This window comes from Cetorhinus maximus, chromosome 1 (genome assembly GCF_964194155.1).
Source record: "Cetorhinus maximus chromosome 1, sCetMax3.hap1.1, whole genome shotgun sequence".
NCBI classification, from domain to species: domain Eukaryota; kingdom Metazoa; phylum Chordata; class Chondrichthyes; order Lamniformes; family Cetorhinidae; genus Cetorhinus; species Cetorhinus maximus.
In genome coordinates this window covers 81,000,960-81,017,082 of record NC_135879.1, presented here as the reverse complement: position 1 = coordinate 81,017,082, position 16,123 = coordinate 81,000,960, and the positions used below count along the sequence as shown (strand labels likewise).

General features: G+C 42.1%; 1 protein-coding gene across 6 annotated transcripts in view; it reads right to left on the bottom strand.

Moving 5' to 3' along the window:
- LOC144681248 (ankyrin-2-like) overlaps positions 1 to 16,123 on the bottom strand; it is an 866,008-nt gene that overhangs the window by 159,257 nt on the left and 690,628 nt on the right. For 5 of the 6 annotated variants that reach the window (XM_078542897.1, XM_078542890.1, XM_078542902.1 and 2 more), the window contains exon 23: positions 10,173 to 10,317. In XM_078542897.1, the coding sequence (XP_078399023.1) occupies positions 10,173 to 10,317 (145 nt within the window). Of the gene's footprint in view, positions 1 to 1,873; positions 1,937 to 10,172; positions 10,318 to 16,123 lie in introns of all 6 variants that reach the window. The other variant, XM_078542889.1, reaches the window with a different exon arrangement.

Genomic DNA, 16,123 nt, shown 5'->3' with positions numbered 1-16,123 from the left:
ACAGAAACAAACTATACAGCCCAACTGATGTCCATACGCCACATGAATCACCATTCACCTCTATTTCATCTAAGCCTATCAGCATAGTCTTTTATTCCTTTCTCCCTCACGTACTTATCCAATTTCCCCTTAAATGCATCTATACTATTCACCTCAAATACTCCTTGTGATATGAAGTTCCACATTCTAACCACTCTGGGTAAAGAAGTGTCCTCTGAATTCCTACTGTATTTATTAGTGATTATCCTACACTTATGGCCTCTAGTTTTGGATTCCCAAAAGTGGAAACATTTTCTTTACATCTCCTGTTCTAGAGTGATGCAAAAATATCTTGGGGGCAATTTTATTTTTATTTCCTGGGCAGTGGCTGAAATCAATTAAACGAAAATACACCCTGTTATACAAAGGGTGGGCAATCTGCCAGATTACCTTCCACTCAGTGAAGCACATTACACTCCATATGTTTGAACTTATTTTCATTCCAATGGTACAGAAAAGGTTGCATTTGGCCAATGGTAATATTTCTGAGGGTTTACAGTACGGTCAAGTCTTTGCAACAAATGATTTGTAAAACGCTAATTCCTGATGACGATAGGCCTTTTGACGAGCCAAGTTACATTGTTCTGGCTGCCACACAATCAGCTTTTGACAGCCATCAGTCTGTCCTGGCATATTAAGCCACTTCATTTTGGCAGATAATGCTTATACTCATTAAATCCAAACTTTAACGTGAAAGAATGCTTTATCACCTGACATAGATTGGTTACTTTAAACAGTAGGAAATTTGATTTTATCTAATAATTTTGAGAAATGGGGAAGTCTGGAGAGAGCATTTTTAATTGAAAGCACACTTCAATTTGATAGAAGCAAATATTAACTTCAGTTTCTCTTTTAGAAACAAATTTTCTTATTCCCATGGAGACCCTTGAGTTGGATTTCCCTGCTAGGCACTCCAGTGAGGTCACCAACAGTAGCATTCCCATGTGTTCTACAAGGGTAAACAGCAGAGTCTGCAACTGAGAGTAGCTCCAGAGCCTCTCAACTTCAGGAAACCATTCTAGCCGTGGGGAATGCAGAATGCATGGATTCCTGGGTCTAGGCAGCTGAGTATCTCTTAAGCCATTCTGAAGTCAAATCTGCCACTGCATGTAATAGAGCAAGTTACATCAGTGATATTGCTGCAGCCAACTATCAGTAAGAAAATTCTTTTAAAAACTTCTTGCACATTCCAATACAGCTAACTTTTCTTCTCTAAATTTCAGTGGGTTCCAAAAAGATGCTTGTATAGTAAGGGTTGAGCCAAGAGAGGCCTAAGGATTCTCTTGCTCTGCCCGACCACCCCCAAGGGATCTGCATGAAGAATGGTATCTTATTTTTATTTACCACAGGCTTTTCTGGCTACTCTCCTGCAACCCACTGTTTTTTTTCCTGGTGGTCTTGACAGTGTTTGCGCCTCCCTCAAGTCTTTGTTAAGATCACATTGTGAAGCTGATGGCACCCTCCCCCTTACAGTATCCACCTGTACCTTGCTAAGAATTCTGAACCCAGTATTTAAGATATCAGCTTACGCCAGATTCAATAGTCAAATATATATCACAAGATACTAGTCAAAATACATATAATAATCAGATCGCAATCAATAATTTGCACCATTGAATGGCAAGTTTTTCTTTTGTTTCTCTTTTTGATGGATTATTTGTTGCCTCAACATTCAGGTTATATTTCCATGTTACATTTACCTTGAGTGACTCAAGTACAAATGTGCTCTTAAAGGGTTAAGCGTATGCATTGCTCTTTCAAGTCTAAAGATAGCAAGTTCAACAATGAAGATGTAAGGGAAAACTGAAGCTTTTCTCCCAGAGTTCTGCATTACCTTAATGTGGCAGCTAAATAAGTCAGAGCAACATAACCTACGTGGCTGGATTCGAAACATTGTCTATGTGACATGACAAAAGGTTATTAATGAATTCAAAAATCATAATGTAATAATTTTCATAGGATGTCATTAAAGCTTTTATAAAAATTTAAAACATAAAATGCCAATGTCTATAAAATAACATTCATAATTTCTACTAATCATAATATAATGCAATGTCTAATCCTTAACAGGCAAGCAGTACATCAGAGACAGCAGTAATAGCACAAACAGTAAAATAGGTGATCACAGTAAACAGTAAATAGATGTGACTGCTAGCAAAATACGAAGAGAATCATATTTATAATTTTTTACAACAAATACCTGGAAGAGGAAAACAAATTGTGTCCCTGCAGCAAGAATGTATTCCTAAAAATATACACCCAGCAACCCACTGGCAGAGGAAGAAAAATATAAAATCATAATCAAGCTTCGACTCGCCTCCCCTATCCCACCCCCATTTTGTCAATCAGTGGTAGATTCCAGCTGAATAATCCAGGCTGCTGAATCTCAGGCCAGCAGTCACAAGAAAAAGGAAGGTAGCAATGGCAGCTGTTTCAGCATTATTACAGTCTCGTAGACCTCGCCTGATGTGAGCAGCTTAGCAGTGAACATAAGAAAACACCAAAGGAAAGCAATGCAGCCATGAAAGCAGTTCCAGTGCACCAGATGAATGTCTCAAAACCCAACCCCAAGCAGAATTACCATATCAGCAAAAGTGGATTACAGACATTGCCACAGCACTGTGACATTACTCTTGTGTCAAGGACCACCTACCTGTTTACACCACTGTGTGGAAGCATATGAAAAGGAGAGGGAAAACAGCAACAATGAAGGGAGAATGGCAGAACAATGGTAAAACTATGCTCTCTTCCACACCCACACATGCAGATGCATACAGAACAACAATGTTAACCGACAGACAAAAACTTCTAACGTAACATCAAAGTCATTCCTTTTATCACATTTATCAAAACAATTAAAAGAATTGGAAGGACATGGATTTATTTTTGAAAGAAGCTCACAGTATTGCGCTGGAAAAGAACAACGTTTTACTGACGTTTTGATACATTACATACACAGTACACAGAAGAAAAAACATTTAGCTGTTTAATTAGTTAAAGACATGGTTAGTAACTGGAAAGGGTAATGTCCATTGCCTCATCATTTTACATGCAGCTTGGTGTCATGCCAAATGCAAAGCTGGGCACATCTAACAGGTTGATTTAGCTTTGTGTTCATTATTCTCTTCCCAATAAATGTTACAGCAGTTAATTATTTTGAGTTTTGTTAAGTGTTTTCTCCATATATTTGTTTTGTTCATGTCTCCCTACCATAACAGGCCTGGTTGAGAGGTCATGCAGCTGACCTCCTTCCAGTGCTTATCAATGTCACTGTAAAATGGCCACGAATGACTTTCACTTATTCATCTCTTACACCTCTTCCAATGAGGAACCTTCTGGCTTCTGATTTGCTCTTCTCCCCAACAATAGGAAAGGACCTGCATTTACATTTTTGCATATTGCATACTTCAGATGTCCAAAAATGCTTTATAGCCAAATTTCTTTTGAAATGTAGTTATTATATTAGGCGGGTAGATAAATGCAACAGCAATATATACACAGCTAGGGAACTCCAACAACAATCAAATTAGTGGTCAGTAAAATTGTTTTGGTGTTTGAGGGGTAAATATAGACTAGGACACCAAAAGAGCTCCTCTAATCTTCTTTAAATCTCTCATGGCCACTTGAGCAGGCAGATTGGGCCTAATCCGATAAACAGTGGGTGAAATTTTCTGGCCCAGTGGCGGGAGGGGCCGGAAAAGTCCGGCCAGTATTTCTAACAACAACTTGTGTTTATTTACTACCTTTAACATAATAAAATTTCTCAAGCACTTCACAGGAGCATTATAAAATAAAATTCCAGAGCTGAGGGCCTAGGCTACTGAAGCCACAGCCATCAGTGGTAGAGCAATTAAAATCAGGGGTACTGAAGAGATCAAAATTAGACGAGTCCAGATATCTCGGAGGGTTGTGAGGCTGGAGGAGATACAGAGATAGGGAGGAATGGGGCCACGGAGACATTTGAAAACAAAGATGAGAATTTTAAAGTCAAAACTGTACAAAGCAAAGTTTGTGGTTGAGATTTGCAAAAGCTATTCAACCCTGGGGGAGCATTCATGATTTAAATGAAATACAGAATACAGTTTGCTGTAGGCAGGTGTATAGAAGCTGACCAAATCTTACCAGCATTCATTGTGAAGGCCAAAAAGCTTTTCAAACTAAAATAACCTGTTAAAAGCTGCAAGTTATTGTTTTTTGCTGATGAACAGAGCTATTGGGCTGTGATAGAAAATTGCTCTTTCAAAGCTATGGAACATTTAGCCAGAGGCTCAAAAGTCATAAAATCCTTGGGTTGAAACCAATAAACAGACATACTTCAAAGCTGTGTTACTTTGGTGAAACTTTATGTTTCGATAAGCACACAAAGAACGTGCAGACGTAAGGCTGGATTTTAATCCGAGAGGCGGGTAGCAAGAGTTGGGAAATTTCCTGGCTCGGCACGCTCGCCCTAGGAAAAAGTGCCTGGAAAGGCAGGATTTTCGTTCTGAAGAGGTGGGTGCTAAGTGGAGTCAGGCCCGCCGCCCCCAGAAAGAGTTTGGAGGCAGCCACAGTGGCTGCTGGGTGCCGAGGTGGGCTGGTAAAAGGTGCACCTCAGTCTTCTGGGACTTTGTCCCAGTTACAATTAACACAATAAAACAGAAAACATCCCTCTAGCCCTCAACCCTCACATACTCCCCATGTCCTTTCCATGCCAACTCATGCCACCCATCCCCAATGGCCATTCATAACCTCCATGTCAACCTATATCTCTCCACCCGCCCCCAATGTCCACTCATACCTTCCATGTCAACCTATACCCCTTCAACCACCCCCCCCAATCTATGTTCCTACACCAACCCCTGATGGTCTGTCCTTATAGTCCTCCATGCCAACCTATGCCCCACCCATGGTCCCTTATACCCTCCATGTCAAAATATGGCTCTTCAATGCCCATCTACCCAGGATACACACTGTACAGAACCAACGGACTCTTTAGCAACAATGTCATGTGTGAAAATGCCTTAAAAAAGTAATATCTTCCTTACAAAAACCTTCTTCTTACTACACCCTTATAAAAATGTCAATCAACCAGCCCTTTAAAGTGTCAAGAGCAGAAACTGCAGGCGCTTGACACCTCTTTATCTTGTGTAAATAAACAATGTGCAATTGAGAAATTGATCTAAGAGAAAGCTGTCAGTCAAGCAATGTTTTCTCTTGGATGCAGCTGTTTCAACAGGCTAATGGATGCCTGGGCTCTCAGCCAAGAATGCATAATGAGGCTTGGGTGAATGGGGCATAGGTTGGCATGGGGGGGGCATAGGTAAGATCTTTTGAACTTGCCTTTCAAAAGGTTCCCCCATCCAGACTATGGGTTCATGACACCTCTGAGGGACCATGAATCACGACTCATTGAAAAGCTGGCCTGTCTCCACAAAAACTGTGGAGAGCTAGGAAATGCCCATTCCTGCAATGAAGCTGGCCAGGTCAGGAGTGCAACATGTGGGCTCGCAACCTCCACCATCCCACACCCTTGATCCACGCTGGTGAAAATTGGGGGTGCTGGGAATGGGGCTGGAAATCCAGGAATTGCGTACTGTCTGCCATTTTTAAAGGCCCACAGAGTCGGAGAGATTCCACAAAAATCCAGCCCATATTGTTTGTCCTGAACGGTTGTAAAATGCAAAATATGGGAATACCTGAATATATTTAAAAAATGATAATTAGGCAGGCACTCCATTGGGTGTTTTGAAAACTGTGAGAAAGCAGTACAAACTGACACTGATTGATGATGTCAGAGTTTGTCTTCTTTTGAAATGCAGGGAAACAAGAAGCAATTTTAAAAATTTGCTTTATCAGAGAAATTCTGTCTTTAATTCATCAAGAAATAATGTGTAAGAAGTCAATGATTTGAGCGGCTCTGATTGTTTAATTATCTTGGTGGTCATGAAATGTGCGCAATCAAGAAAGGAAGCTGCTGTTGTGTGCATTGATAATGATCTAAAGACACCTATAGCATCCAAAAGAGATTGAAAATTACTGAAGGGCGCTTAAAACAAATGTACAACTTCTGGGAAGACTCTCTAATATTGTGTTTGAACAAAGAATTAGATGCCTCACCGGACAATTGCTGGATTTTGACAGGATAGCATGAAGCTGTCAACGAAAAATCTTATCACCTTGGAAAGAAAGGTATAAAAAATTGTTGCAAAGAGTGATTTTGTGCTATAGCCGGGTAATTTGGTTGGCTGCTGAAGAATACAACTGACAGGAGGTTGACTGGGTGATCGTATGTATAAGTCCTTGTTACTTTCATCACTGAAGGTGGGCACAGGTAATGTTATGGCCCCTGTTAGTCTGTTTGTCTATAAATAACATATCTCAAAAACTAATGGATGGATTTCAATGATACTTGGTACACTGATAGGGTAAAGAAGAGCTGATTAGTATTTAACAAAGATGCTGATCCAGATCTGAATCCTAGAATGCTTTAAAGGGGCTATCCGTTATCATTGGAAAATTGGATGAATTTTTCTAAAGAATGTTTCGGCTTATTTGATTTAGAATGTTCTGGACTACTTTAAAATATTGTGGATTGTCTCAGTTCTCTGGTGCAATTTGTCACAGTTTTCAAACTGTGAGTTTGTTGGACATGGATTGTCCTGAAGCCTCCACACTGAGATGGAAGCTCTTAATAAAAATATTTATTTTTTCTCAGCTTTGTCGTTAGAAAGCATCAACCAGGCAGGAAAAAGCTTCAAGGAAGAGCTGTGTAATTGGAATAATATTGAGTTAGCACAATGTGGCAGAGGTATGCGCTCTACTGAGTGCCCTCTTGTAAGGTATTTGTGACTAACTGGTATAATGCTAACGGACATATTGTACTGTTAACTGGCATTCATACTAAACCTAGTAAAGACATTTATGATTAATTTGGGCTTTGAATATAGACTCATGGGTAGAATTTAATGCCCCTTCCCCAGAGGCAGGTTCGGAGGTGGGGGGATGTGCCATGTGATCAGGGTGGAAATCCTGCCAGTTGCCCGCCTCCCTCTGGGGTGGGCGGCCTTCCTGTCTGGAGGCCAATTGAGGCCTTTAAATGGACACTTAATGGCCTCATTCTACCACCATTGTTATTCAACCAGCAGCGGGCAGGGGACACGCAATCTGGGAAGGCCACCCAGAAAGCCCTGCTGAATTTTCCTGCAGCCTTCTAGGGGAAGCAACTCAGTGCCCAACTGACAGATGAGAGGCCCAACCTCAGGAAGGAGTGGGGGAGGGGGGTGCCCATAGGAAGCCAATCCCTTGCCCTTGCTGTCGACTACCCCACCTCCCAGTCCCTGGCCAGCATCCCTTCCCCAGAACTCCATCCTGCCCACTTACCTGTCTCTGGATCATCCATCTCCGATCATCCCAACGTCATTGTGCACTCACGCGATACTTTGGTTAGCGGGCACGCGCAGGAGTCAGCAATGTGCGGTCGCCAAAAATTAAGAGGGTTGTTAAGCCCATTAATTAATTAATTAATTAAAGTGAAAAATTCCCTGGGCAAATAGGCCAAGCAGCCTTTGTGTTTTTTGCGAAACCTCATTTACGGGTGGTTTCGAGCAGTAATTAAAAAAAAAAGTTTTAAAGCTCATTTTTAACATGTCCCTGCTCATGTGACAGAATCACATGAAGAGGCATGTTTTCCTTATATTTGAGTTCTTTATTTTTGATGTTAGAAATCTTCAACTGCCTGAGGCAGCTCTGTGCCTTCAGGGAGCTTTCACTAAGCGCACCTGCCACGCATACGCAAACTTCAGCACTCGCACTCCTCCCACCCCCACACTAGCAGCGTGAAATCGTGGTCAGGGCCCGATCGCGAACAGTGGACCGTTGCGTGGCCGCTCCCGGGACCACCCGCCAGGCCCACCCGATGAGGGGAAAAACCTCCCCCACTTGTCACATCCTACCAGCCAGAAAATGACCAATTTATGCCTACTCTGTTTCCTGTTAGCTCGCCAATCTTTTATCCATGCCAATATGTGATCTCCTACAACATAAGCTTTTGTTTTCCACAATAACCTTTGATGAGGCACCTTATAAAATGCCTTCTAAAAATCTAAGTACATTACATTCACTGTTACTTCTTCAAACAACTCCAATAAATTGGCTAAACATGATTTCCCTTTTACAAAACTATGTTGACTCTGCCTGATTACCTAGAATTTAACTAAGTGTCCTGCTGTAATGTCATTAATAATAGCTTCTAACAGTATGGAATGATATGGCTGAAAAGTGGGGGTTGACTTACATGCTGAATATAAGCAAAAATAATAATTTTGGGGGCCAGAAAAATGGGGTTGTCTTATACATTAGGTCGACCTATATGCCAAAATTTATGGTAATTAATTCTGTGGCAGATCATGGCCTTCACCTGAATGCTAGTTATTCCATGGTACTGAAGCCTAAAACCAGTGTATCAGTGCATGAGCCAGAATTAGCATTATTCTTAATGGAATTCACAGACATTTACATGCACTTTGAGCAGGACAAACAGCTACTAAGGTTTGCACCAGAACACCTGAAGCCCTAACCAAATTCACTATACTCTAATTTCCAATATCTATTCAAAGTATATGAAGTAAAATGAAACTATTCACAACCTTTCTATTATATTTGTCCCTGAGGTGAGTTTCAGATTGCATATTTGCTCCATCAACAAGACTGCCTATTTCCAACCTTGTAGCAATTCCCAACTCTGACCACGTCTCAAGTCATCTGCTGCTGAAACTCTCATCCATGATTTTGTTTCCTCAAGACTTAACTATTCCGATATTCTCCTGGCTGCCATACTATCTTCCATCCTGCATAAACCTGGGCAAGTCAAATACTCTACTGCCCATATTTTAACTCACACCAAAACTTGTTCACCATCACCACTGTGCTTGCTGACCTACATTGGCTCCCAGTCCTGCAACACCTTAGCTTTCAAATTCTCATCCTTATTTCCAAATCCATCCACAGCCTTATCTTCCCCATCTCTATAACTTCCTGTGGCTCTACAACCCATCAAGATCTCTGTACTCCTCCAATACTGGCTTCTTGCACATCCCTGGTTTTAAATGCTTCACTATTGGCAGTTGTACCTTCAGCTTCACAGTTCCAAGGTCTAGAATTCCCTCCATAAACTCTCCTCACTTAAGATGCTCTTTAAAACCCACCTTTTGACCCAGCTTTTGGTCACCTACCCTAATGTATCCTTACATGATCTGGTGTCAAATTTTGTTTGATAATGCTCCTGTGAAGTTCTTTAGTACTTTCACTACATTAAAGGCGCTAATATAAGTGCACAATATTGTTATTGGGGTGAAAGCTGGCTGGTTTTTCCTTACCCTCCCTCAAGGGTACTGAGGTCAATTGCAACATGAGAGCTACTGGCCCAGGTGAGATTGACCAACACAGCACAGTCTGGGTATCAAACCTGAAATCTTCTTGCCTGTGTGGTTGAGTACCTCACCATCCAGTGTACTTTCCAATTTAGCCATTGGAGAAGGAAGCATAGTAAGTTTCTCTGTAAATTGATAAGCACTACTCCTCTGCTTACAGTGCTGAGGTGAACAGTAATCCAAACTTAGGTGTGAGGTACACTGGGGTTTCATGTGTTTTAAATAAAATTTAAGTAAAATGCAGAGGCAAGGATTATAATTAGTTGAGGAAACTTAATGAACTGATGATAAATTTGATTTATGGATGATTACTCACAATTAGAGATATAATAACACAAAAACAGAATAAATGGATGCCATATTTGTAAACCTTCCAGATATCACAAATAAAAATCAGCAGTTGGTATGAAAACAATTGAAATGCATATCTTAAGAGCTCATTATTGCCACCAGTTTAGTAAGGCCTTCTGAGATGCAGCTTTGGTCTGTTTGGACAGCCTGGCTACTCCTGAAACTTTGCTTGGAATCCTTCAAAATTATTGAGGGAATAGAATGTTTCACCCATGCACAACTAACAAGAATTATTAACTTCCTGGAAAGTAAAGCACAGTGCACTATACACAGTTGTTTGAGACTGGAATTTCTCTTAGCCAATGAGATTGCTCAAATGTAAATATCAGTTACAGCAGCATTTAGATCAAGCTTGCAAAACCTAAACACGGTTACCTGTCTGAGCGTTCTCCAAGGCGTCCTATTCCTCTATACATCATATTGTCCAGGTACCGACTGCTGGGTAGAGAGTCATCTCCAAGTTCTTTCAAATCCTCTGGTCTAAGGTACTCTCCTCCATCACCTGTCATTGTATCATCTCCTTGGGATCAAGAGATAGTTGATCAGTCAGGAGAGACACTGAGGTTGTAATGTGATCCCAGAAAAAAAGCACAAGCCGGAAATTAATCATGCACAGTCAAGCAGCATTAAAGCACAAATTTCTTGTTACTAAAGGCTGAAAGAAAACGTACAATAAGAACCTAGTGGCTGCAATACATTACAACAGAACAGTGCACTGCAACTGTAAAAACTTGGGGACGCTTCTCTTATTATCAAATAGTAGGCTGAAATAAACAGGCAGCCTGGTCATGCGAGGGACACTGATTTTCTGGATTCGATGATGCAAAGGCTGGAACCATTTTCTGTCTAGGGCAGACACCACCTTGCACAGGAGGTAGATACTTTGTAAAATCAATAAGGAGACAGGGCTTCCCCTGGACTGGTTTTGATTGTTTGCATTGTCCAGGATTATTTACCCTAATTGGCCTGAGCTTTTATGTCGTTTTTTGGCTCTTCCAGGAGATTCCATAGCTCTGGGTGGCAAGGAAGTGTATTGTATTGAACATGTTGTGTTGCATAGAGCATCATAACTGTATGGAAAAGATTGGATGGACCAGGTGGTCTTCTCCTAGCTCTCATTTTCTGTATGTTAACTAGCAAGTGACACTCGCGCCAAACAAGTACCAAGCAATGACCATCTCCAAAAGAGAGAGGCTATCAGCCACCCCATGACAGTAAATTTTGTTATCACTGCTTGATCCCACACCAACAACATTTTGGACAGGTATGTGCACATGTACAGGTGGGGGGGTCGGGGGGCGGTGCAGTGGTCACCATTGACCAGAAACTTAACTGGACCCAGCATATAAATGCTATGCCTATTAGAGCAGGTCAGAGGTTGGGAGTTTTGCAATGAGTGACTCACCTCCTAATTCCCCAGGGCTTTTCCACCATCCCCAAGTTCCAAGTCAGGAGTGTGATGGAATACTCTCCATATGCCTGGATGCATGGAATTCCAACAATACTCAAGAAGCTTGACACCATTCAGGACAAAACAGTCCACTGGATGCACACCCCATTCACCAATTTAAACCTTCACTCCCTCCACGAGTGGCACATCGTGCTGCAGTATGTACCATCTACAAGATGCACCACAGCAACTCACCAAAGCTTCTTGAACAGCACCTTCCAAATCCATGACTTCTACCAGCTAAAAGGACAGGACAGCAGGTACATGGAAACAGCCTAATCTCCAAGTTTCACAAATGTTGACTTGGAAATATATTGCCATTCCTTCACTGTCACTGGATCAAAATCCTGGAACTCTGTGGGAGTTACTACACCACATGGACTGCAGTGGTTTAAGGGGGTGGCTTAATAACATTTCTGAAGGACAATTAGGAATGGGAATAAATGTAGGCCTTGCCAGTGATGCCCACATCCCATGAATGAATAAAAGAAAATCCACAAAGATGAAGTATTGTAATCAAAACAATACAGTGCAATTTAGCCCCTGTAGTTTGCTTTGTAGACTACTATGAGAAAATACTTATATTAGCATAAATTACTCCTGTATCTTTTTATTTCCGTCAATTTTCTCCCAAAGCATCCCTACTTCCTGGAAGTGTTAACTCCTGCTAGCACACAGTTCCACAGGCACCCCTCTATGCACCTCACACTGGTGACCACTCATTAGATGTGATTCTTGACATTGATTTTTTGCAAGTTACTCGACTGTACAACAACTAACTCTGACCCTGACCCTTTTCTCATCAACACACTGGTACTTCCAACATCAATAGCTGGGCAGTAATTGTAACTGGGAACTCTGGCCAATTTTGCCCTCTCTAGCCCAAGGGCAATTTGTCTCGGGTGACAAAACAAAAACAGAAACAGAAATACCTGGAAAAACTCAGTAGGTCTGGCAGCATCGGCAAAGAAGAGCACAGTTGACGTTTCGAGTCCTCATGACCCTTCAACAGAACTAAGTAAAAATAGGAAAGGGGTGAAATATAAGCTGGTTTAAGGGGGGGGGGGGGTTGTTGGGACAAGAAGCCAGTAATAGGTGGAGATAACCAAAAGATGTCACAGACAAAAGGACAAAGAGGTGTTGAAGGTGGTGATATTATCTAAAGGAATGTGCTAATTAAGAGTAGAAAGCAGGACAAACAAGGTTCAGATAGACCTAGTGGGGGTGGGGTGAGGGGAAGGAATACTAAAAAGGCTAAAAGGTAGAGATAAACAATGGGTGGAAACACATTTAAAAATAATGGAAATAGGTGGGAAAAGAAAAATCTATATAAATTATTGGAAAAAACAAAAAGGAGGGGGAAGAAACGGAAAGGGGGTGGGGATGGAGGAGAGAGTTCATGATCTAAAATTGTTGAACTCAATATTCAGTCCAGAAGGCTGTAAAGTGCCTAGTCGAAAGATGAGGTGCTGTTCCTCCAGTTTGCGTTGAGCTTCACTGGAAGAATGCAGCAAGCCAAGGACAGACATGTGGACATGAGAGCAGGGTGGAGTGCTAAAATGGCAAGCGACAGGGAGGTCTGGGTAATGCTTGCGGACAGACCGAAGGTGTTCTGCAAAGCGGTCACCAAGTCTGCATTTGGTCTCTCCAATGTAGAGGAAACCGCATTGGGAGCAACGAATGCAGTAGACTAAGTTGAGGGAAGTGCAAGTGAAATGCTGCTTCACTTGAAAGGAGTGTTTGGGCCCTTGGATGGTGAGGAGAGAGGAAGTGAAGGGGCAGGTGTTGCATCTTCTGCGGTTGCATGGGAAGGTGCCGTGGGAGGGGGTTGAGGAGTAGGGGGTGATCGAGGAGTGTACCAGGGTGTCATGGAGGCAATGATTCCTACGGATGTCGCCGGGGGGGGTGAAGGGAAGATGTGTTTGGTGGTGGCATCATGCTGGAGTTGGCGGAAATGGCGGAGGATGATCCTTTGAATGCAGAGGCTGGTGGGGTGATAAGTGAGGACAAGGGTGTCCCTATCATGTTTCTGGGAGGGAGGAGAAGGCGTGAGGGCAGATGCGCGGGATATGGGCCAAACATGGTTGAGGGCCCTGTCAACAACCGTGGGTGGAAAACCTTGGTTAAGGAAGAAGGAGGACATGTCAGAGGAACTGTTTTTGAAAGTGGCATCATCAGAACAGATGCGACGGAGGCGAAGGAACTGAGAGAATGGGATGGAGTCCTTACAGGAAGCGGGGTGTGAGGAGCTGTAGTCGAGGTAGCTGTGGGACTCGCTGTGGATATTGGTGGACAGTCTATCACAGACTTCTGATGAAAGGTCATTGACCTGAACAATTAACTCTGTTTCTTTCTCCATGATGCTGCCATACCTTTCAAGTGTTTCCAGTATTTTCTGTTTTTAATTTCAGATTTCCAGCATTCAAAGTAATGTCCTGGTCCAGATCAGCTAATTTAGCACAGACTGGGAATTAAATCTGGCCCTTCCTGGCCAGGACAGTTCTGCTATACACTGCTTTAAACAGTTGTACCCTTGCCAACTTATATTTGCATGGAAGAATTAGTTATCAATACATAATTACTGCCAGTTTATTAGGTAATAACCTGATCATTGTTTTCTATATCTGGTGCAGTGTATTTTAATAAAGGTGTCAAAGTACATTTGAGGTTAAAAATAATCTCCCAAAGATTTTGCTTGGTGAAGGGGAGAACCGTTCCTCAGTGGACAAATGAGGGTCAGGGAATTAAAAAGTAATTATTATATAGTTACAGCTTTTTCATTCAGATATACACACTCAATTTAAGTGAAACTAAATATGTGCAAGAGTCACATTATTGCCAGTGAAATAAAGCTGCTTTTAAGTTGTTTTATGCATTGATAAATACTGTTTGCTTACAGCAATCTGCATGCATTACACACTTGTTCATTATACAACAATGCATTATCCTTTCAAAACTATTTCTTGTGGATTTATTCAAGCCAAAAGACATGTCAATTTGTTTCCAAGGGGGAAAGAACTACCCCTGTCGCTGTGCACTATGAAGCCATAAACACATTCATTTTCTCCACAAGAGAAACTGTTCTGAAATACATTCTTTGGATTTAGTTTTTCAAATTATTTCTACAATTTTATATACAAGTAAATTGAACTGAAAAATACAACTGTGCAATGTTATAAAAATAAAAAGGAGGCATACTTTCGACAAAATCCAGGATACACGAATGGGGAAATTTCCATCTTCATTTCAGCTGGATATGTTAGTATTGGCAAAGGAATAGCACCTCATCTTTTGATTAGGCACTTGACATCCTTCCAGATTCAACATTCTATTCAACAATTTCAGATTATAATCTAAGTCCCTATTTTCTTCTCTTTTCTTGGTTGGCGTTGATTTTACTGTCTTGTTTTTCCCCCTTTGATGCTTTCAGAAGGCAACTGCACATTCTGCTGTTCACACTGCCTCTTGGCACATCTCCTTTTTCTTTGCCTGTCCCATTACCACGACCTTTGGCCTTGCACCAACAACCCTATTGATAATTTAATCTCTCCTGATTTCTACCCATCACAGACATGCCCTTTTGTTCTCCCCCACCCCCGCCACCATCATTTGCTTAAAACGTTTTTAACTCTTCCCAGTTCCGATGAAAAATCATTGACCTGAAACATTGGGCAGAATTTTCCCGCGGGTTTCGGGACCAAATAGTAATCCCAGGCTCATACGTGCTGGAAGCCAGACCAGCAGAACTATTTTCCCAGATGTGGCCTCCAAATTGGCCACGTTTGCCATCCTATTAAGGATGGTGGGTGGGTTTCCAATGGTACCAGCTCAATCACAGGAACAGCAGCTCTAGGGCCTTGGCAGCCTGACCAGGGGAGGTGGCTGTGGCTCAGGCAGGTTTGAGGAGCGACATTGAAGGGTCAAAAATAATTAACTATTTTAAAGGGGGAACATGGTAAGCCCCTTGGATTTGAGGGGAATACCCTCCATTTGGATCATTAGAGTCAAGGGGGTTGCCTTTCCTGCAATGGCCCCCTCTTTGGAGGATGGAGCCTCTGGTTCCAATGGTCCTCAGCCTGTCACTGAGAGGCTGCCTCCATGGAACTGCCAGCGGCGCCATAGCATGCCCCCTAATTGGGGCTCCTACTATTCAAGTTGCCTGCCTGCCCCCTGCGGTGGGAATGCATTGGGGCACTGTCCTGCCACAGACCCCGCCTAATATCCCACCCTCCTTTCCAACTCCGTTCCCACCACCACAGGGTCAGGAAAATTCAGCACATAGTAGAATTTTGCTGGCACCAATTCACCCCTTTGAAATGATCATGGTGTTAGAAATCACAGCAGTTCAATGCAGACTCAATACATCTGAAACTTAATTTGATTTCTCAGTACAGTACAGCATTACTCTGGTCCAGAGGGAAAATGTTATGGTCCCACACAGAAGGTTAATGAGCAAAATTAGAGCACATGGGATTGGGGGTAATGTACTGCTAAGGATTGAGAATTGGTTAACTGACAGGAAACAAAGAGTTGGAATAAACGGGTCATTCTCAGGACGGCAGCCTGTGACTAGTGGGTTTACTGCAAGGATCAGTGCTTGGGACATAGCTGTTCACAATCTATATAAATGATTTGCATGTGGGAATCAAACATAAACCAAATTTGCTGATGGCACAAAACTAGGTGGGAATGTGAGTTGTGAGAAGGATGCAAGGAGGCTTCAAGGGGATTTGGACGGGCTAAATGAATGGGCAAGAACATGGCAAATGGCATATAGTGTGAATAAGTGTGAAGTTATCCACTTTGGTAGAAAAAACAGAAAGGCAGAGCATTTCCTTAAATGCTGAGAGGTTGGGAAGTGTTGTGACCTGGGTGT